Below are 24,254 nucleotides of genomic sequence, written 5' to 3' on the forward strand. Positions count from 1 at the left end.
GAAAAAATTATAGAAATATTATGTAAGTGAAAGCAATAGGTATTTCTCTTACAAAGAATTGAATCCAAACAGAAAGCATTGGTTTTGAACCCATAACAAACATAACATAACCACTTTTGATTCCTGTAAAGTGTTGGAAGCTCCCAATGTGATCTAAATCAAAGCATCTTCCATTGTTAAATGCCACATAATCAAGCTCTTCCCTGACATATTGAAGGCATGTTAAACACCTAAAGCATGATGGGATATTTGGAGGTATGTAATTGAAACATGAGCTGAGCAGTGTATAACACTCATAACAGTTTTCAAAGAGGCAATTATAGGAAGGACCATGAGGCTCGTGTGGCCATTCACCATTCCCATCAAATTCTGTGTTGTCCTCCAAAAGAATGACTCTTGTAATACCGTTAAAACTTGCTCCACAATCAAGTGATAATGCAGTCACTTTTAAGGATAAAAAAAAATATAAAATTTCAAGTTCAGGGGGCATTTTGCACATAAATGCAAAACTTCAGGGGGGGTATTTGCAAAACGTTATGTTGACTAACAGAAAAATTTGACGGAGGGGGTAAATTGATTAACGTTGTGCAATTTCAGGGGGGTAATTGAAGTTTTGTTAATTTCAGGGGGGTAATTGACGAAACTTACAATTTCAGGGGAGAAATTGCCTATTTACTCTTTTTTTTCTCTTTTAGTGTGCCACATGGCGTGTCATGATTGGGCCACGTGGCACACCGTTAGTTTTGGTTTTTTTTTTAACGGAATTAACGGAAGGACTAAAGGCAAAAGTTTTACAAAGTGCAGGGACCAATGCCAAATAAAAAAAAGCGCAGGGACCAATGCCAAAACTGGACGAAAGTGCAGGGACTAAACACACATTTAAACCTAAATTTTATCTAAACCATTTTACAAAAGTACATCTAGTAATGTTACAAAATGTTGCTCCATCCTTCCATGTACCACGAATAACCTTGTTGTCCTCGAAGAAGGAATTTGGATCTATAATTCAAAAAGGATTGTAGTTAGGTAAGAGAGTGAAACAACAAAACAACAAAAAAGATCAAGTACTCCAAGCAAACTAATCAAACAAAGTATGATATCTAATATAAATTAATTAACAAAACTTTCTATGCTTAAAACATACATAGATACCCGATTTCTTAACATGGTAATAGGTTCAATCAATTTATTCAGCATATCTGACGCAAAGTATTGAAGTAAAGGAAATAATCACACATGCATATTACATTGTACATGAGTTAATGAAAGAAGAACTTACTTTCAACAAATCGAAACCAAGCTTTCAACATACTCATTAACAGAGGACCAACATATGTCATTGAGAATTGTAGTTAACTCTACACTATTATCTCTTCTATTATAGACAATTGCATGGTCATCTATGCCGCTTGCCAATATCAGTCCATGGTTGTCAAAATCGAGATCTTACCTAAGATCGTTTGGATATCGAAAAATCGTAAATCGTAGGATCGTAATATAGATCGTAAGATCCCACCAAAAACAAAATTATATTAAAACTAAGAAAAATAATTAATAACAAATAATATTAACTATTTTTAACTATCTTTTTTAAGGAAAATAATAATAATAATAATAATAATATTAACAAATAATATTAACTATTAAAATAATTTGTCAGAAAAGTAACTATCAAAATATATATTAAGGAATGAAGTAATATATTAAATATATTAAATATACGAATATTTTTTTTAAAGAATATTAAATATAAGAGTTATTGAGGCTAAAAACAATCAAATCATTTAAAAAAGAGAGTACATTAAGCAAATTACCGTTAAAAAACAATCTTGTAAAGAAAAGCATTAAAAATATTAAAATAATTAAGAATAACAAGCAATTAGCTGGCACACTCATGACTTTTAGCAAGCAATATGGTCAACGAAAACATAAATGAGCTTTTATTTTATTTTATTAACCAATAAATGAGCTTTTACTATTCCCAGCGTGAAAGGCAAGAACCGGGTCAAGACGGGTCAAAACGGGTCACATGGGTCGAAGGGTGTGAAACTGGTGCGAGAGAGATCGCCGCTCCCACGATCTTGCGATCTACCTCTGCGCGCCGGCCGCTCCGCCCTCTCCCACGATTTGCGCACCGCTCCGGCACGGTTGAAGGAGAAGAAAACGCGAGATCGTACGATTTTACGATCTAGAGCTCGCGTTTGACAACCTTGTATCAGTCTATCACCATCATCCGAAAGATACAATGGCACCAACGGCGCCATATAAAATCTTCGGTCGTATCCATAGTCAAAATCACTTTGTAGATGCTGATAACTAATTTGAAAGAACTGAGTCCAAGACCCTTTAACTCCAAATTCCATCATTCGCCATATTACAAAATGAGTTTGATTAAAATCATAATAAAAACATAGATAACTCGTTAAAACACCTATAGTTGGGTACTCATATTGAGGCTTTTTATCAAAACCAGGAGGCAATCGCATCTGGGTGTATGTATTGGTTCCGAGATGAAGTGAAATAATCACATATTGCTCAACATCATGAACATTGAAGTCAAAAACAGTCAACCAATTAAAAGTGCCACTCAAACACACACCAACATTCGCTTGGTGGTCATCGTTGATCAACTGAAATGGAACAGCAGGGAAACATCAATATTTCTCCACACATGATTATCCAAACTGAAAATTTTGGCCTCTATTATCCTTTCATTGTCACCATTAAATTTTAATGCCACTACCTTATAAGTGTCATTTGAATTATCATAACCGAATGTGAACCTGATAGATCCAGCTTCATATGACCTATCACTAAAAAGACGAAGTCTATGCCCCAGTTTTTTAGATATATTATCCCTGTGGATGGGTTCCATAAACGGAGCCAAAGGTCTTGATACATAGTTGAGTAACTGAGAATACAAATCAAACCGTTACTTGAACCAACAACCTCGCGGATGATCTTGTCCTTGAATGGGTGGAGTTTCTCGTGAGTAATGTAGCAAGGATCATCGTCAAGAGTGATCGGAGGGTTGTCAAGTAAATTGCATACTGGGAAGGGTACAACACTCTCAGTATTGTTAGTGACTAGTGCGAGGTGATTTCGCGCATATCGAACAAGGTGCAATTTAACGAACTTAGGATCAGTATAGAGGGAGTTAGAGAACTTACTCATGCATCTCATTCGCATAAAAGATTTCACGGGGTAAACGAGAAAACACTTCGGTGATGAGCTTGTTGGGGATAAATGTGGACAACGGTGATGTATTGGATGGACACCGACGTGACTGAGATGGATAGAAGTTCATTTTCACTTCTACACACGGCTGTCGGAGACGCACATATAGATTGAAAGTTGAATACTAATTGCAACAAAGTGCCGCCTTTGTTTTTTATTTAACTATAGGAATGCGAGAGACTGAAAACAACCAAAATGAAGTTGTCTATTAAACCAAATATATCTATATTCATTTCTCAAATGAAATAACTTTCATTTTTAAAAGAATTGCATTGTTTCTTTGGTCAATCGTTGACTTTATAATAAAATATAATTTTAATCGATATTCACAAAATAAAAAAATATATAATTTTAGTAAAAATAAATAATAACATACCGAGTAATTTTTTTAATATAATTTTGTAATATATTATATATAGTTTAATCAAAATGGATTTATAAAGGTCAGTTATATGAAATATTCAATGTATGAGTTAGAAAGAAAAAATGTCAATGCAATACAATGGCCCTATTACTTTGAACAGTATTGACATCTAAATCATTGTCAGCTTTTATTTTAAAATTTGTGTGACAAAATATCATTTCTTGTTTTAAAATTAATATTAAAACTTGGTTCATTTATTTTTTATTTGTGTCAATTTCTCTTATAAAACATTCCATTTTTAAAAAATAATAGTCTTGACAAAATATCTATAAAAAATCTAATTAATATCTTGAATCTATGATAAAATATAAATTTTAGTAAAATTAAATAAAAAATATTAGATAAAAATGATATTTAATTTCTTAATGTATAGTTTTGACAATATTCAATGCATTTATAAGTGTCATTTTTTATGCAATATTTATGTACCTTTTTAACAAACAAAAAAAAAATTCAATGTATGTTTTAGTCAAAATGCAATGAATGTCGCTTTTTAAGATACACAAAATGACAATCATCCTCACTTGATAAGAAGACATGCCGTAATTATGTTGTTTAACATATTCAATCGTACCCCTTTTGTTGGTCCCCCGTTTTGGACGGGTTAATGATGAAACCTCGCAATGAAGTTTCGCTAACACCCAGCCATCCTGACCAAAATACCTCTGCGCTAGTTAACTAACGCATGTGTAAATCAAACATGACTTAATTTTATTAAGTCACGCCGCATGAGTTAACTCACACAGGTGTTATACCCAGCGTGAGTTAACTCACGCAGGTGTATTATTCTTGCTTTTTCTCTTTTAATGACATCCCAAGTTTCACACTCTGTCTCATCCCTTTTTCAACTTGCTATTCTCTTTCACTAGTTCAAATTATTCTTGTCCACCTACTAATAATTCTGACTTTGAATTGTTTCAATATTATTAAGAAAATTAACTCAACAAATTAAGCAGCCATCAAATGCTTTTTACTTTTTATTCAAAATGGCATTCAAGGACTTTCTGTCAACTTCAAAAGAGTAACCAAGTGCTCAATAACTAATTTGATGTAGTAGTTAATTCTTGCATGCAAGAAAGATTCGTTGTGAGTTAAGAAAAGCAAGTTAAAAGAGAAAAACAAGAATAATAGTTAACTCACGCAACGTTAGTTAAGTAGCGCAAAGGCATTTTGGGCAAGGCTGCAGGGTGCGAGCGAAAAATGCAGGAGGAGAGCAGAATTCCAAGTCCTATTCTTTACGAAAAAAATTAAGTGGGCCTGATAAGGTAGACCAGGCCCTATTTGAAACATTCTATCATGAAGATTCCACTTGGTGCCCCACAACTAGTCCTTATACCCCCAACAAATCCAAGAATATTACAAAAAAGTACTTCAACTATTTTAATAAAAACTAAATTTCATTAACAAAATTTTTGCTAAAAATTCAGAAGATAACCTTTTGAAGATTTTTTTCAATATTTTTCATTTATTTCTCAAGGCACAAAGAAGATCCTAAAAACGTGTGATTAGATTACACGATTTAAATCGCAATTTTGACAACACCGACTATAAGCATCACATATGGTCTCACTTCTAAAACACTTCCACATTTTTTGAAATACACTTTCAAACAGAATAAGTTGTTTAGAAGTGTATTTCTAGACAATACACAAGTAGGATTTTTCTTTCTTTCTTTCTTTCTTTCTTTCTTTCTTTCTTTCTTTCTAGAAAGGTGCGTTCAAACTCATCAAACTTATAACCACTCCAATCTGCAGCAAGGGTAACCATACAAGTTGAATTGAATTGTAATTGATTTTTCCTATACTCAAGAAGCTTAAACAAACAATGGTAAAGAAATTGAAAATGATATCTAAATAGTAATAGATAACATGAGTTGAGGAATGATAGCAATAACACCAAACAAAAGTGCTACTCATATTGACTATTATATAGTTGTACTTGTGAAGTATTTAACCACCGAGTCCATAAAACTGAACAGACAAACTTCTATCTTATGCAGTATTATATAGTGCAAAATCTTCTATCTATTGTCCAAAAGAAAGGTTGAAATGAAATTGCAACTGAATAATAACTCAGTGTACAAGTTTAGGCTTCTTTGCAACTTTATCAACCCTACTAGTTTCAACACACTTTGAGATCAAATTTGAATCTTGTTTTTGCAAATTAAAAAATTCTTCTAGTCCACTAGTCAGTGTAGATTTTGATATCAAAGAAGCTGCTAGGAGGCTCAGAGCCTGCAAAGTGCAAACCATAAAGGAAGAGTATCAACAACAAAGAAAACAAAACAAAAGAGTACTTAATCAGGTCCTTAAAAGTGTGAGTACTGTCATTATAATTCATGAATCTTTCAAAACTAAAAAAACATACAAGAATTTGTGTTTTCTTATTCAGTTTAATCCTTGTATGTGTCCTTCGTTGGTTCGTTTGGTCTTCTGTTAATCAGTTTGGTTGATAAAATTACTAACACAAGACACATTCAGGGATGTTTTTATGATATATTAATACATTCAGACTATAGTGACACCATCTCACATTTAAGGACCAACATGATTGTTTACTAAAAAGAAAAAAAAAATGATAAATTCAGTAGTAATAGCCACTTTACCTCGGCTTCACCAATGCTAATCACCTTCACTTCAAGATCATCAAGGGGAAAGCTCAATTCTTTCAAATATGAAAGCCAAGAGTTAGCAGAAAGTGATTTTACTTTTAGATCATCTCCTACAACATATAATGCTGGTCTCTTTACAAATCCCACCACATCTTTAATCGATCTGTTCGGAGATCTTGGATCCATTGCAGTCAAGGCTTTTGCATTATAAATTGATCCCATTGTCTTAGAAATCACTCCTCCCACTACAGGTACTTCTACTGTATTATAACGGGCACTACTATAGCGTAAATCCCTTTCTTGCTTTGGTGTTCCTGTACCATAATAATATGTAGTGGTGAGTGTTTGTATATGAGGAATGTTGAGGGGCTGGTTTGGACAACCAAACTGTGGTGCGACACCAGGATTGAGTAACACGGAGCGCAAGTCCGTACACCACAAAGAGTCCAAGTTCTCTACACTCTTGTACAAATTATCAACACATCCAACAAAAGAGTTACCATCCAAAACCTTTACAATGGACCCTAATGGTATTGTAAGGAAGCTAAACATGAAGTCAACAAAGTTTTCACTGGTTTCTGCAAAGATTATCTTTTTCTGAGATTTACTTCGCACTAGCTTAACATCCATTTTAATGTCACGGGTGCATGTTTTTACTCTGACTGCTGATGCAAACTGGTTTGGCAGGTTACCTTTCTTCTTGGAGCTGCTTTTCAAAATTGTATTTGTCAATGGCTCATGAGAGGCTAAGCTGTACTTGAGGAGGTTCAACATCTGTACATCAAAATTGTATTTGTTAAAATATTTCACAAACAAGTTTACATTAATTGGCATATATACAAGATGTTAAAACGAAACGGTCAGAATAACAGCGCGTGTGTTTGTCTAGGTGTTCGTACACATCTCAATGCAAGGTTGATACCAAAGTTACTCTAAGGAGTGTTTGAGGAAACATTTGTCTGAAGCCAATGACAAAAACACCAATTATAACACTGAGCCACTAAGGACCCGTTTAATTTTGTGAAACCATTTTCTATTTTCATTTTATAAAATTTGTGTTAGTTTTACTTGTTCTTTATTTCAAGAGGTCTTAGGTTTACTTGTTAATAAGGAGAAAAAAGACTTTTAAAGTGAGTCTTTGTGATGGAGATATGATAAAATGCTATGATGCATTTCAGGAAATAATGAAAATAGTTCTTTCGATATTATCATTGTGTCTTGAAATGCAAGACAATTGTTTAATTCAAGATTCTTTTTTCTCCTTGTTAACAAATACAACCAACACATTTTCCTTGTTAATAAATACAAGTTACAACTAACACATTTTCTTGGTTAATAAATACAACCAACACATTTTAGGAAATGAAAACAGTAAATGTTTTCACAAAGTACACAGACCCCAAATTTTTTTTTTAATGACAAATGTTAGTATTGATCGAAAAGAGAGAGCCACTACTCATATATAAGGGGGGAGCCCTTAAAGGAGAATTCTTTCTCTTTGGTTTTGTTTAATTTCATTCAATAGAAAAAGAAGAACTTTATCAGGATCAACCCTTTGGATCAATAGGATAAGAGGGAAAAAATTATAAACTGCAGGCTAATTTAAGAGTGGCCCAAAACTCTCCCAGTTCTCACTTACTTCTGTAACAGTTCCTTACTTATTACATTCTGTTACCCTCAGCTATATCAGTTACAACAACTCTATTTCCCTACTTATTTTCCTTTCCATTCTTTCTCGCATAGACCACCTTAATGCACTCCTATGCGGTTCTTAACAGATGTCCGTTACTATGTCAAATACACATTATCTTAAGTTTTAGGATAAAGATTCATAATTCAAGTACGGTAAGATCCAGGGTATGCCCCAAAAACACTCCCAGTTCACACCTGATTCTGCACCCCTATTATCTTTTTCTGTTAGTTTGCAGGTTATCGGTTACAACCACTTTATTTCCCTCCCTACTTTCCTTTATATTCTTTCTCACATAGGCCTTCTTAATGAATACTCTTGTATTAACTTCTTAACAGATACTAATACAAACTACCCTAGAAGCATCAAGTTATATAGGTTGAAGGTTCATAATTCAAGAACGGTCTAAAGATCCAATGCAAGTTCAAACAATAAATTATAGGACATTGTTAAAATTGTCTGTAAAACAAGGAAAAAAAATCAGAAAAGGTCTTGAAACCATTATTCATCAGGTATTCTGATCCAGACATTACCATTCGAGCAGCACTTTGATACTCATAGTCAACACCCGAGTTCTAACTAAGCCTAGACTAAAATGTTAATTCTTAAGATCTGAGTCCTAAATAACCCTAGACTGAAACAACCGACGATTAACAACATAGTTCTAAGTTGCAGTCCCAAACAGCAATTGCAGTCGCAATGAAACACCCCTACTAGAAAATTACCTAGGATATCTAGCATGGGTGTTAAACTCGGCATCGGGTACATTAAAATTACAATAATTAAATATTCTCTGAACAAATCATAGAATTTCTAACCTGTAAAATCAGAAATAGTACCACTGACGTGTACTTTATATAATCCAGCTACTTCTGCTTCTTCATAACGAGCCATCCTATCGTATAACAACTTGTATCTGAAATAAAAAGAAAGGGATTGGGGTGAGACGAGATGTCTCAGTGAGTTCCACCTATCCTAGGTTGTAGGCAACCTCGGGGAACCTAGGATTGCCATCTGTTTCTAAACTTAACCCATTTTGGGTTATTACAATTTCATTATGCATAACTGAGCGATCAGGGAATAACTAAAATCGTTGTCAGAAATTCTATTTTGATCATATAATAAACATAATCATACTCGTAACTTTAATCATAAGCATAATCACCATACTCATATCAATAATCACAATCATATATCTAATATATCGTATTCTGGTATATCTTATATTTTGACATATTTATCCGAGTATGGCTCTGATCCTTTTCCGATAACACTAGTTTTGGCTAACTAAGCCGGAGTTCCATAATTAAAATTGCCCATATCCAACTATTAGTAAAAATGACAATGAACTATTACTTCGTATCCAATTTATTCTAAACATAACTTTCGTGTTAATATGCATATGCTATGTTAGTATTCATGTTGGAGGGTCCTTAGAATTTTTCCTTGGTTCCATAATTTTATTTTTGTTCTTTTTCAAATATTATTCGAATAATTCTTGACTTAAAATTTTATATCATTAATTATACATTTCATTCGTTATTATGAGCCGTACCTCATAGGCTACATTATCTCTTGTTGTAGCAAACGGTTTACTATGACCCGTACGTCATAGGCTACATTATCTCTCGTTGTAGCAAACGGATTACTATGACCCGTACGTCATAGGCTACATTATATCTCGTTGTAGCAAACGGTTTACTATGACCCGTACGTCATAGGCTACATTATCTCTCGTTGTAGCAAACGGATTACTATGACCCGTACGTCATAGGCTACATTATATCTCATTGTAGCAAACGGTTTACTATGACCCGTACGTCATAGGCTACATTATCTCTCGTTGTAGCAAACGGTTTACTATGACCCGTACGTCATAGGCTACATTATATCTCGTTGTAGCAAACGGTTTACTATGACCCGTACGTCATAGGCTACATTATCTCTCGTTGTAGCAAACGATTTACTATGACCCGTACGTCATAGGCTACATTATCTCTCGTTGTAGCAAACGGAGTTTTCATATATTCTCATTTTTTTTTTCTTTTTCTATGAGCATGTTACTCATTTCAATTTTTCTCCTCATTTCCATTTTTCTGCGATTTTCTATAATTCACTGTGAGCATATTACTCATAGGATGCATTTCAAATTTTTCTTTCAATTCTTTACTATAAGCATATATGCATCAATTTCGTTGTTAATTTCCCTCCAACATTTATACTAACATCACATACTAACATCAATTAATTATGCACAATTAACATTACTATCCAATCACTTATTCTTAAAATCATCATTTATAAATAATATAAGCAATCCTCTTACAATTATCACTTATAAGCAATCCTCTAGGTTATCAAACGTGGGAAAACCTCGATCACCTAAACTAACCGACTTGTGAACAAAAGTAATCGTTACATCAATTGTCTTGCTTAGCATTTTCCTCCAATATTCATACTAACATAAACACACATATTAACATACAAGAGATTTTAGAATAAACACACATATAATTCTGAAATAATCATACTATCTCATAATTTCTATTCAAATGAATCATTCATGTGGCACAATTCTACTACTCAAAATGGAAGGTTTACTAGCTAAGGAACTCACCTCAACATTTTTATGAACTCTCCATGATGCTTAAGTCGCAATTAAGCTCATACGGTGCTCCATAAGCACTTTTCTCCAAAACAGCTTAACTGCAGCTTATGGCTTCTGCAAGCACCAATTCCAGTCCAGCCATCAATTTAAACTCTTACCAAGCCTACCAAGTACATAGGTTCAGTTCTGGAACCATTCCGTGAACCAAAACTCGCAGTTTAGCTTATTCCGCAAAATCTACGTCTAAACCCGTAAGAAATTTTTCTGTAGCAATTACCAACTTCAAACGCGTTTTCCGAATCCGTTTTTGATCCGAATCATACAAAATTTGTATCCAAACTGTAGGGAATTGAATGAGGAATCCAAAACTTTAGTAATCATTCAATTCCAAGCTACATAGAAACAGATACGAATCAAAAACCAGAACTTGAGCTTACTAACTTTCATGAAATTCAGCCACATGATTCCAACAATTCCAAACATGCATTTCTAGTACCAAATTACACATGTAGAAGCTTCTCATTCCATCATTCCTTCTTTATAACAGCACTAAACATATATGCAGCCCATATAACCAAACACCTTAATTAATCTTTAGGTCATTCCTATAGCAATTTAAACATAGAATTCAAGATAATCACTTATTCAAACATATATAATTGGTTCTTAATTAACTCATACAACAACTTCAGCATATTATCATGATGCAATCGTCACAAGTCCAACATCACAACTTACTCACTTACAGGGACTGTGGCTTCAGCTTCAAGCACTTGCAAAGACCCTCAATTCAAGCTTGATAAAAAGAACTCCACAAATTGTGATGGTGATGGAGAATCAGCTGAAGGAGGGAAAAAGAAAGGATAAACTTATCAATTGAATTCTTATGTTACAAGGATAGAGGATTCAAGCTTACATGTTGATTTCAAAAGGTTAGAAGTGAAAATTGTGATTTGAGTGTAGGAGGGAGAGAGGTCGGTGATTTGGGTGTAGGAGGGAGAGAGGAAGCTATTTTTTTTTTTTTTTTTTCTAAAGAGAGGAAGTGAGTAGAAAAATGAAGAAGTCTCTAGACTTCACGTGAGAAAGAAAGAAAAAGAAGATATTTTTGTGTTAAGGATGTGAATGGAAGAATATATAAAAAAAATGTGCACTTTGCTACTTAAAAAAAAATCTTGAGTGGCAAGATTACCATTTTGCCCTCACTAAAATAATCTCAGAGACAATTTGAAAAATAACTGACACTGTATGTTAAATATTCTCCATTAAATAATTAACTCTTCTCTTAAAAATCCCAAGATAAAATAACCGATACTGAAATTTTACATGCGGGGTATCACATTCTACCCCCCTTAAAGAAATTTCGTCCTCGAAATTTAGGGATTTACTTGCTAATAAACACAAATAATTTCTCCATCATTTCAACTTTAGATTTCAACATACGTCCGTTACGAACTAATTCTTTCTGACTGACTAATTTAAACTGCACAGGTACCAGCCACCATTGGCGTTGAATACTTCCTTAAGAGAATTCATTATAAACTTCACATCCTGCCTATCCTTCTTCGTACGCTTCATTCCTCCAAGGTCCTATTCAGCTCTCAGACATTTGTTCTAACTGTCATATACTAGTCTGAGTTGATCAGGCTCAGCCAGACATGACATTTGGAATAAATATCTGGAACCCAATAGTCACACTACATATTATTGAATTCTAATGACCCAAGGCACGATCTGAATCGACCTGCTCTGATACCAAATTGAAACACCCCTACTAGAAAATTACCTAGGATATCTAGCATGGGTGTTAAACTCGGCATCGGGTACATTAAAATTACAATAATTAAATATTCTCTGAACAAATCATAGAATTTCTAACCTGTAAAATCAGAAATAGTACCACTGACGTGTACTTTATATAATCCAGCTACTTCTGCTTCTTCATAACGAGCCATCCTATCGTATAACAACTTGTATCTGAAATAAAAAGAAAGGGATTGGGGTGAGACGAGATGTCTCAGTGAGTTCCACCTATCCTAGGTTGTAGGCAACCTCGGGGAACCTAGGATTGCCATCTGTTTCTAAACTTAACCCATTTTGGGTTATTACAATTTCATTATGCATAACTGAGCGATCAGGGAATAACTAAAATCGTTGTCAGAAATTCTATTTTGATCATATAATAAACATAATCATACTCGTAACTTTAATCATAAGCATAATCACCATACTCATATCAATAATCACAATCATATATCTAATATATCGTATTCTGGTATATCTTATATTTTGACATATTTATCCGAGTATGGCTCTGATCCTTTTCCGATAACACTAGTTTTGGCTAACTAAGCCGGAGTTCCATAATTAAAATTGCCCATATCCAACTATTAGTAAAAATGACAATGAACTATTACTTCGTATCCAATTTATTCTAAACATAACTTTCGTGTTAATATGCATATGCTATGTTAGTATTCATGTTGGAGGGTCCTTAGAATTTTTCCTTGGTTCCATAATTTTATTTTTGTTCTTTTTCAAATATTATTCGAATAATTCTTGACTTAAAATTTTATATCATTAATTATACATTTCATTCGTTATTATGAGCCGTACCTCATAGGCTACATTATCTCTTGTTGTAGCAAACGGTTTACTATGACCCGTACGTCATAGGCTACATTATCTCTCGTTGTAGCAAACGGATTACTATGACCCGTACGTCATAGGCTACATTATATCTCGTTGTAGCAAACGGTTTACTATGACCCGTACGTCATAGGCTACATTATCTCTCGTTGTAGCAAACGGATTACTATGACCCGTACGTCATAGGCTACATTATATCTCATTGTAGCAAACGGTTTACTATGACCCGTACGTCATAGGCTACATTATCTCTCGTTGTAGCAAACGGTTTACTATGACCCGTACGTCATAGGCTACATTATATCTCGTTGTAGCAAACGGTTTACTATGACCCGTACGTCATAGGCTACATTATCTCTCGTTGTAGCAAACGATTTACTATGACCCGTACGTCATAGGCTACATTATCTCTCGTTGTAGCAAACGGAGTTTTCATATATTCTCATTTTTTTTTTCTTTTTCTATGAGCATGTTACTCATTTCAATTTTTCTCCTCATTTCCATTTTTCTGCGATTTTCTATAATTCACTGTGAGCATATTACTCATAGGATGCATTTCAAATTTTTCTTTCAATTCTTTACTATAAGCATATATGCATCAATTTCGTTGTTAATTTCCCTCCAACATTTATACTAACATCACATACTAACATCAATTAATTATGCACAATTAACATTACTATCCAATCACTTATTCTTAAAATCATCATTTATAAATAATATAAGCAATCCTCTTACAATTATCACTTATAAGCAATCCTCTAGGTTATCAAACGTGGGAAAACCTCGATCACCTAAACTAACCGACTTGTGAACAAAAGTAATCGTTACATCAATTGTCTTGCTTAGCATTTTCCTCCAATATTCATACTAACATAAACACACATATTAACATACAAGAGATTTTAGAATAAACACACATATAATTCTGAAATAATCATACTATCTCATAATTTCTATTCAAATGAATCATTCATGTGGCACAATTCTACTACTCAAAATGGAAGGTTTACTAGCTAAGGAACTCACCTCAACATTTTTATGAACTCTCCATGATGCTTAAGTCGCAATTAAGCTCATACGGTGCTCCATAAGCACTTTTCTCCAAAACAGCTTAACTGCAGCTTATGGCTTCTGCAAGCACCAATTCCAGTCCAGCCATCAATTTAAACTCTTACCAAGCCTACCAAGTACATAGGTTCAGTTCTGGAACCATTCCGTGAACCAAAACTCGCAGTTTAGCTTATTCCGCAAAATCTACGTCTAAACCCGTAAGAAATTTTTCTGTAGCAATTACCAACTTCAAACGCGTTTTCCGAATCCGTTTTTGATCCGAATCATACAAAATTTGTATCCAAACTGTAGGGAATTGAATGAGGAATCCAAAACTTTAGTAATCATTCAATTCCAAGCTACATAGAAACAGATACGAATCAAAAACCAGAACTTGAGCTTACTAACTTTCATGAAATTCAGCCACATGATTCCAACAATTCCAAACATGCATTTCTAGTACCAAATTACACATGTAGAAGCTTCTCATTCCATCATTCCTTCTTTATAACAGCACTAAACATATATGCAGCCCATATAACCAAACACCTTAATTAATCTTTAGGTCATTCCTATAGCAATTTAAACATAGAATTCAAGATAATCACTTATTCAAACATATATAATTGGTTCTTAATTAACTCATACAACAACTTCAGCATATTATCATGATGCAATCGTCACAAGTCCAACATCACAACTTACTCACTTACAGGGACTGTGGCTTCAGCTTCAAGCACTTGCAAAGACCCTCAATTCAAGCTTGATAAAAAGAACTCCACAAATTGTGATGGTGATGGAGAATCAGCTGAAGGAGGGAAAAAGAAAGGATAAACTTATCAATTGAATTCTTATGTTACAAGGATAGAGGATTCATGCTTACATGTTGATTTCAAAAGGTTAGAAGTGAAAGTTGTGATTTGGGTGTAGGAGGGAGAGAGGTCGGTGATTTGGGTGTAGGAGGGAGAGAGGAAGCTATTTTTTTTTTTTTTTTCTAAAGAGAGGAAGTGAGTAGAAAAATGAAGAAGTCTCTAGACTTCACGTGAGAAAGAAAGAAAAAGAAGATATTTTTGTGTTAAGGATGTGAATGGAAGAATATATAAAAAAAATGTGCACTTTGCTACTTAAAAAAAAATCTTGAGTGGCAAGATTACCATTTTGCCCTCACTAAAATAATCTCAGAGACAATTTGAAAAATAACTGACACTGTATGTTAAATATTCTCCATTAAATAATTAACTCTTCTCTTAAAAATCCCAAGATAAAATAACCGATACTGAAATTTTACATGCGGGGTATCACATTCTACCCCCCTTAAAGAAATTTCGTCCTCGAAATTTAGGGATTTACTTGCTAATAAACACAAATAATTTCTCCATAATTTCAACTTTAGATTTCAACATACGTCCGTTACGAACTAATTCTTTCTGACTGACTAATTTAAATTGCACAGGTACCAGCCACCATTGGCGTTGAATACTTCCTTAAGAGAATTCATTATAAACTTCACATCCTGCCTATCCTTCTTCGTACGCTTCATTCCTCCAAGGTCCTATTCAGCTCTCAGACATTTGTTCTAACTGTCATATACTAGTCTGAGTTGATCAGGCTCAGCCAGACATGACATTTGGAATAAATATCTGGAACCCAATAGTCACACTACATATTATTGAATTCTAATGACCCAAGGCACGATATGAATCGACCTGCTCTGATACCAAATTGAAACACCCCTACTAGAAAATTACCTAGGATATCTAGCATGGGTGTTAAACTCGGCATTGGGTACATTAAAATTACAATAATTAAATATTCTCTGAACAAATCATAGAATTTCTAACCTGTAAAATCAGAAATAGTACCACTGACGTGTACTTTATATAATCCAGCTACTTCTGCTTCTTCATAACGAGCCATCCTATCGTATAACAACTTGTATCTGAAATAAAAAGAAAGGGATTGGGGTGAGACGAGATGTCTCAGTGAGTTCCACCTATCCTAGGTTGTAGGCAACCTCGGGGAACCTAGGATTGCCATCTGTTTCTAAACTTAACCCATTTTGGGTTATTACAATTTCATTATGCATAACTGAGCGATCAGGGAATAACTAAAATCGCTGTCAGAAATTCTATTTTGATCATATAATAAACATAATCATACTCGTAACTTTAATCATAAGCATAATCACCATACTCATATCAATAATCACAATCATATATCTAATATATCGTATTCTGGTATATCTTATATTTTGACATATTTATCCGAGTATGGCTCTGATCCTTTTCCGATAACACTAGTTTTGGCTAACTAAGCCGGAGTTCCATAATTAAAATTGCCCATATCCAACTATTAGTAAAAATGACAATGAACTATTACTTCGTATCCAATTTATTCTAAACATAACTTTCGTGTTAATATGCATATGCTATGTTAGTATTCATGTTGGAGGGTCCTTAGAATTTTTCCTTGGTTCCATAATTTTATTTTTGTTCTTTTTCAAATATTATTCGAATAATTCTTGACTTAAAATTTTATATCATTAATTATACATTTCATTCGTTATTATGAGCCGTACCTCATAGGCTACATTATCTCTTGTTGTAGCAAACGGTTTACTATGACCCGTACGTCATAGGCTACATTATCTCTCGTTGTAGCAAACGGATTACTATGACCCGTACGTCATAGGCTACATTATATCTCGTTGTAGCAAACGGTTTACTATGACCCGTACGTCATAGGCTACATTATCTCTCGTTGTAGCAAACGGATTACTATGACCCGTACGTCATAGGCTACATTATATCTCGTTGTAGCAAACGGTTTACTATGACCCGTACGTCATAGGCTACATTATCTCTCGTTGTAGCAAACGGTTTACTATGACCCGTACGTCATAGGCTACATTATCTCTCGTTGTAGCAAACGGTTTACTATGACCCGTACGTCATAGGCTACATTATCTCTCGTTGTAGCAAACGGAGTTTTCATATATTCTCATTTTTTTTTTCTTTTTCTATGAGCATGTTACTCATTTCAATTTTTCTCCTCATTTCCATTTTTCTGCGATTTTCTATAATTCACTGTGAGCATATTACTCATAGGATGCATTTCAAATTTTTCTTTCAATTCTTTACTATAAGCATATATGCATCAATTTCGTTGTTAATTTCCCTCCAACATTTATACTAACATCACATACTAACATCAATTAATTATGCACAATTAACATTACTATCCAATCACTTATTCTTAAAATCATCATTTATAAATAATATAAGCAATCCTCTTACAATTATCACTTATAAGCAATCCTCTAGGTTATCAAACGTGGGAAAACCTCGATCACCTAAACTAACCGACTTGTGAACAAAAGTAATCGTTACATCAATTGTCTTGCTTAGCATTTTCCTCCAATATTCATACTAACATAAACACACATATTAACATACAAGAGATTTTAGAATAAACACACATATAATTCTGAAATAATCATACTATCTCATAATTTCTATTCAAATGAATCATTCATGTGGCACAATTCTACTACTCAAAATGGAAGGTTTACTAGCTAAGGAACTCACCTCAACATTTTTATGAACTCTCCATGATGCTTAAGTCGCAATTAAGCTCATACGGTGCTCCATAAGCACTTTTCTCCAAAACAGCTTAACTGCAGCTTATGGCTTCTGCAAGCACCAATTCCAGTCCAGCCATCAATTTAAACTCTTACCAAGCCTACCAAGTACATAGGTTCAGTTCTGGAACCATTCCGTGAACCAAAACTCGCAGTTTAGCTTATTCCGCAAAATCTACGTCTAAACCCGTAAGAAATTTTTCTGTAGCAATTACCAACTTCAAACGCGTTTTCCGAATCCGTTTTTGATCCGAATCATACAAAATTTGTATCCAAACTGTAGGGAATTGAATGAGGAATCCAAAACTTCAGTAATCATTCAATTCCAAGCTACATAGAAACAGATACGAATCAAAAACCAGAACTTGAGCTTACTAACTTTCATGAAATTCAGCCACATGATTCCAACAATTCCAAACATGCATTTCTAGTACCAAATTACACATGTAGAAGCTTCTCATTCCATCATTCCTTCTTTATAACAGCACTAAACATATATGCAGCCCATATAACCAAACACCTTAATTAATCTTTAGGTCATTCCTATAGCAATTTAAACATAGAATTCAAGATAATCACTTATTCAAACATATATAATTGGTTCTTAATTAACTCATACAACAACTTCAGCATATTATCATGATGCAATCGTCACAAGTCCAACATCACAACTTACTCACTTACAGGGACTGTGGCTTCAGCTTCAAGCACTTGCAAAGACCCTCAATTCAAGCTTGATAAAAAGAACTCCACAAATTGTGATGGTGATGGAGAATCAGCTGAAGGAGGGAAAAAGAAAGGATAAACTTATCAATTGAATTCTTATGTTACAAGGATAGAGGATTCATGCTTACATGTTGATTTCAAAAGGTTAGAAGTGAAAGTTGTGATTTGGGTGTAGGAGGGAGAGAGGTCGGTGATTTGGGTGTAGGAGGGAGAGAGGAAGCTATTTTTTTTTTTTTTTTCTAAAGAGAGGAAGTGAGTAGAAAAATGAAGAAGTCTCTAGACTTCACGTGAGAAAGAAAGAAAAAGAAGATATTTTTGTGTTAAGGATGTGAATGGAAGAATATATAAAAAAAATGTGCACTTTGCTACTTAAAAAAAAATCTTGAGTGGCAAGATTACCATTTTGCCCTCACTAAAATAATCTCAGAGACAATTTGAAAAATAACTGACACTGTATGTTAAATATTCTCCATTAAATAATTAACTCTTCTCTTAAAAATCCCAAGATAAAATAACCGATACTGAAATTTTACATGCGGGGTATCACATTCTACCCCCCTTAAAGAAATTTCGTCCTCGAAATTTAGGGATTTACTTGCTAATAAACACAAATAATTTCTCCATAATTTCAACTTTAGATTTCAACATACGTCCGTTACGAACTAATTCTTTCTGACTGACTAATTTAAATTGCACAGGTACCAGCCACCATTGGCGTTGAATACTTCCTTAAGAGAATTCATTATAAACTTCACATCCTGCCTATCCTTCTTCGTACGCTTCATTCCTCCAAGGTCCTATTCAGCTCTCAGACATTTGTTCTAACTGTCATATACTAGTCTGAGTTGATCAGGCTCAGCCAGACATGACATTTGGAATAAATATCTGGAACCCAATAGTCACACTACATATTATTGAATTCTAATGACCCAAGGCACGATATGAATCGACCTGCTCTGATACCAAATTGAAACACCCCTACTAGAAAATTACCTAGGATATCTAGCATGGGTGTTAAACTCGGCATTGGGTACATTAAAATTACAATAATTAAATATTCTCTGAACAAATCATAGAATTTCTAACCTGTAAAATCAGAAATAGTACCACTGACGTGTACTTTATATAATCCAGCTACTTCTGCTTCTTCATAACGAGCCATCCTATCGTATAACAACTTGTATCTGAAATAAAAAGAAAGGGATTGGGGTGAGACGAGATGTCTCAGTGAGTTCCACCTATCCTAGGTTGTAGGCAACCTCGGGGAACCTAGGATTGCCATCTGTTTCTAAACTTAACCCATTTTGGGTTATTACAATTTCATTATGCATAACTGAGCGATCAGGGAATAACTAAAATCGCTGTCAGAAATTCTATTTTGATCATATAATAAACATAATCATACTCGTAACTTTAATCATAAGCATAATCACCATACTCATATCAATAATCACAATCATATATCTAATATATCGTATTCTGGTATATCTTATATTTTGACATATTTATCCGAGTATGGCTCTGATCCTTTTCCGATAACACTAGTTTTGGCTAACTAAGCCGGAGTTCCATAATTAAAATTGCCCATATCCAACTATTAGTAAAAATGACAATGAACTATTACTTCGTATCCAATTTATTCTAAACATAACTTTCGTGTTAATATGCATATGCTATGTTAGTATTCATGTTGGAGGGTCCTTAGAATTTTTCCTTGGTTCCATAATTTTATTTTTGTTCTTTTTCAAATATTATTCGAATAATTCTTGACTTAAAATTTTATATCATTAATTATACATTTCATTCGTTATTATGAGCCGTACCTCATAGGCTACATTATCTCTTGTTGTAGCAAACGGTTTACTATGACCCGTACGTCATAGGCTACATTATCTCTCGTTGTAGCAAACGGATTACTATGACCCGTACGTCATAGGCTACATTATATCTCGTTGTAGCAAACGGTTTACTATGACCCGTACGTCATAGGCTACATTATCTCTCGTTGTAGCAAACGGATTACTATGACCCGTACGTCATAGGCTACATTATATCTCGTTGTAGAAAACGGTTTACTATGACCCGTACGTCATAGGCTACATTATCTCTCGTTGTAGCAAACGGTTTACTATGACCCGTACGTCATAGGCTACATTATCTCTCGTTGTAGCAAACGGTTTACTATGACCCGTACGTCATAGGCTACATTATCTCTCGTTGTAGCAAACGGAGTTTTCATATATTCTCATTTTTTTTTTCTTTTTCTATGAGCATGTTACTCATTTCAATTTTTCTCCTCATTTCCATTTTTCTGCGATTTTCTATAATTCACTGTGAGCATATTACTCATAGGATGCATTTCAAATTTTTCTTTCAATTCTTTACTATAAGCATATATGCATCAATTTCGTTGTTAATTTCCCTCCAACATTTATACTAACATCACATACTAACATCAATTAATTATGCACAATTAACATTACTATCCAATCACTTATTCTTAAAATCATCATTTATAAATAATATAAGCAATCCTCTTACAATTATCACTTATAAGCAATCCTCTAGGTTATCAAACGTGGGAAAACCTCGATCACCTAAACTAACCGACTTGTGAACAAAAGTAATCGTTACATCAATTGTCTTGCTTAGCATTTTCCTCCAATATTCATACTAACATAAACACACATATTAACATACAAGAGATTTTAGAATAAACACACATATAATTCTGAAATAATCATACTATCTCATAATTTCTATTCAAATGAATCATTCATGTGGCACAATTCTACTACTCAAAATGGAAGGTTTACTAGCTAAGGAACTCACCTCAACATTTTTATGAACTCTCCATGATGCTTAAGTCGCAATTAAGCTCATACGGTGCTCCATAAGCACTTTTCTCCAAAACAGCTTAACTGCAGCTTATGGCTTCTGCAAGCACCAATTCCAGTCCAGCCATCAATTTAAACTCTTACCAAGCCTACCAAGTACATAGGTTCAGTTCTGGAACCATTCCGTGAACCAAAACTCGCAGTTTAGCTTATTCCGCAAAATCTACGTCTAAACCCGTAAGAAATTTTTCTGTAGCAATTACCAACTTCAAACGCGTTTTCCGAATCCGTTTTTGATCCGAATCATACAAAATTTGTATCCAAACTGTAGGGAATTGAATGAGGAATCCAAAACTTCAGTAATCATTCAATTCCAAGCTACATAGAAACAGATACGAATCAAAAACCAGAACTTGAGCTTACTAACTTTCATGAAATTCAGCCACATGATTCCAACAATTCCAAACATGCATTTCTAGTACCAAATTACACATGTAGAAGCTTCTCATTCCATCATTCCTTCTTTATAACAGCACTAAACATATATGCAGCCCATATAACCAAACACCTTAATTAATCTTTAGGTCATTCCTATAGCAATTTAAACATAGAATTCAAGATAATCACTTATTCAAACATATATAATTGGTTCTTAATTAACTCATACAACAACTTCAGCATATTATCATGATGCAATCGTCACAAGTCCAACATCACAACTTACTCACTTACAGGGACTGTGGCTTCAGCTTCAAGCACTTGCAAAGACCCTCAATTCAAGCTTGATAAAAAGAACTCCACAAATTGTGATGGTGATGGAGAATCAGCTGAAGGAGGGAAAAAGAAAGGATAAACTTATCAATTGAATTCTTATGTTACAAGGATAGAGGATTCATGCTTACATGTTGATTTCAAAAGGTTAGAAGTGAAAATTGTGATTTGAGTGTAGGAGGGAGAGAGGTCGGTGATTTGGGTGTAGGAGGGAGAGAGGAAGCTATTTTTTTTTTTTTTTTTTCTAAAGAGAGGAAGTGAGTAGAAAAATGAAGAAGTCTCTAGACTTCACGTGAGAAAGAAAGAAAAAGAAGATATTTTTGTGTTAAGGATGTGAATGGAAGAATATATAAAAAAAATGTGCACTTTGCTACTTAAAAAAAAATCTTGAGTGGCAAGATTACCATTTTGCCCTCACTAAAATAATCTCAGAGACAATTTGAAAAATAACTGACACTGTATGTTAAATATTCTCCATTAAATAATTAACTCTTCTCTTAAAAATCCCAAGATAAAATAACCGATACTGAAATTTTACATGCGGGGTATCACACGCAATATAAAGGTTTTAGAGGTCTCTGCAATGACATCGCAACTGCAATTGTGGTTGCATTTACCGTCATTTTACTACAATATCAAGGTTCGCATCACAGCAACAATTGCGACCACAATTTGGAACAATGATTCACAGTTTCAAATATTTTTTTGAATTTTTCTTAACCTGCAGTTTTTTTCAAAACTCGGTATTTGGCTCAAGGACCAACTAATTTGGGAGACCAACCCCACCGTCCACCTGTGGGGCTCCAATTAAAGCCAGAGCTGTACAGACTAGCCCACAAAAATTGGCACTGGGAGGATTTGAATGCGAGACTTTGAGAGGAGTATACTCCAAGGTCCCAAGAGCCTGCACACTCCATGGTCTTACTCTACAAACTCACATATTATGAAGTCAATAAAATTATGAGAAAATGACATAATCCAATGTAATCATAAGTGTCGGGGTCGGACACGACATGTGTTAGACACCTAAACACACCTTCAATCAGAAGTGTCGGTGCAACAGAGTAACGTGACATCTCAATTCTCGGGTTTACTCAAAACTCAAAATGAAAAAGAAAAAGGAAAAAAGTGAGATAAATACATATTGCAAAACACAACACCATTACCTCCTGTTTTCCAATGTTGTGTGTGACTTCCTCTAATTGACTCAAATCAGAATACCCTAACTCCACCAACATCTGCATGGAAGCCACCAAAGAACTAGGCACAACCTTCAAATCATCAAACACCAAAAACAATGACCCATTTTCCTTAACAAAAACCTCATTTTGAACCTCATTCCCCTGACCCTCAGAATCCAAATTCCTAGGTTCTTTATTAGTGGGTTTTCCACAAGTACAATCAAGATCCTGAAAAGTTGTAAACTTGTTACAAGCATCACACACAAAAAACTTACTTGACCATTCAGTGTCATCAATGTTCAAGAAAAGTTTCTTGCATAATGATTCACATGGATTCTTCTGGTTCAACAACATTTGTTTGCAGACAGGGTTCCAAACATCATTTGGAGTGAGGGTTTGTACGCTTTCATAGAGATTTTTTATGCTTCCAAGGAATGATGTTGATTCTGAGGATCCTTGTTCTAGTTGTTGTTGATCATTGTTGTGAGTGGTTAAGAGGCGAATGATTGTGGCAAGTGGAAGAGAAAGGAAGCTGAAGAGCGTGTCAACGAAGTCTTTGGTTGATTCTACAACGACAACTTTGTTGTTTTCTCTGTCTATTAAGATTTTCAGTGGAATCGTTTTTGACTCTTCTTGTGGTTCTTCAGAAGCCATTAGAGGTATAGGAGTAGAACTTGCCATTAGAGGTATAGGAGTAGAACTTTGAAATTGAGAAATGTGGCAGATCAATTTGCTTTACTTTTTACTTTATTTATGAGAAAGTTTTCCATGATGGTGCAGTTTGTTTTAAATCGCAAATATTATGTCCTCGTGAGCTTAACTCAGTTGGT

The 24,254-nt window shown here is 34.2% G+C and overlaps 1 protein-coding gene, 1 long non-coding RNA gene and 1 pseudogene across 2 annotated transcripts; all 3 read right to left on the reverse strand.

Annotated features, from left to right (window-relative positions):
• Nucleotides 1-7: 7 nt before the first annotated feature.
• LOC146926674 (F-box protein CPR1-like) lies at nt 8-3,307 on the reverse strand (annotated as a pseudogene).
• A 2,244-nt stretch (nt 3,308-5,551) lies between these two features.
• Nucleotides 5,552-24,094, reverse strand: LOC146926675 (uncharacterized). Its single transcript, XM_085700177.1, has 3 exons — nt 23,410-24,094; nt 6,267-7,046; nt 5,552-5,895 (listed from the first exon to the last, which is right to left on the reverse strand). Exons 1-3 carry the CDS (start codon nt 24,076-24,078, stop codon nt 5,734-5,736), a joined length of 1,611 nt encoding a protein of 536 aa, XP_085556303.1. The 5' UTR covers nt 24,079-24,094; the 3' UTR covers nt 5,552-5,733.
• Nucleotides 8,668-22,470, reverse strand: LOC146926676 (uncharacterized). The gene is made up of 8 exons (XR_015005470.1): nt 21,468-22,470; nt 19,722-19,819; nt 17,857-18,688; nt 16,111-16,208; nt 14,246-15,077; nt 11,487-12,544; nt 10,580-11,411; nt 8,668-8,878 (listed from the first exon to the last, which is right to left on the reverse strand). It is a non-coding gene; the product is annotated as an uncharacterized LOC146926676 (long non-coding RNA).
• Nucleotides 24,095-24,254: the final 160 nt, after the last annotated feature.

This window comes from Medicago sativa, chromosome 4 (assembly GCF_051527215.1).
Source record: "Medicago sativa cultivar Bolivia chromosome 4, Bolivia_mono, whole genome shotgun sequence".
Taxonomy (NCBI): Eukaryota; Viridiplantae; Streptophyta; class Magnoliopsida; order Fabales; family Fabaceae; genus Medicago; species Medicago sativa.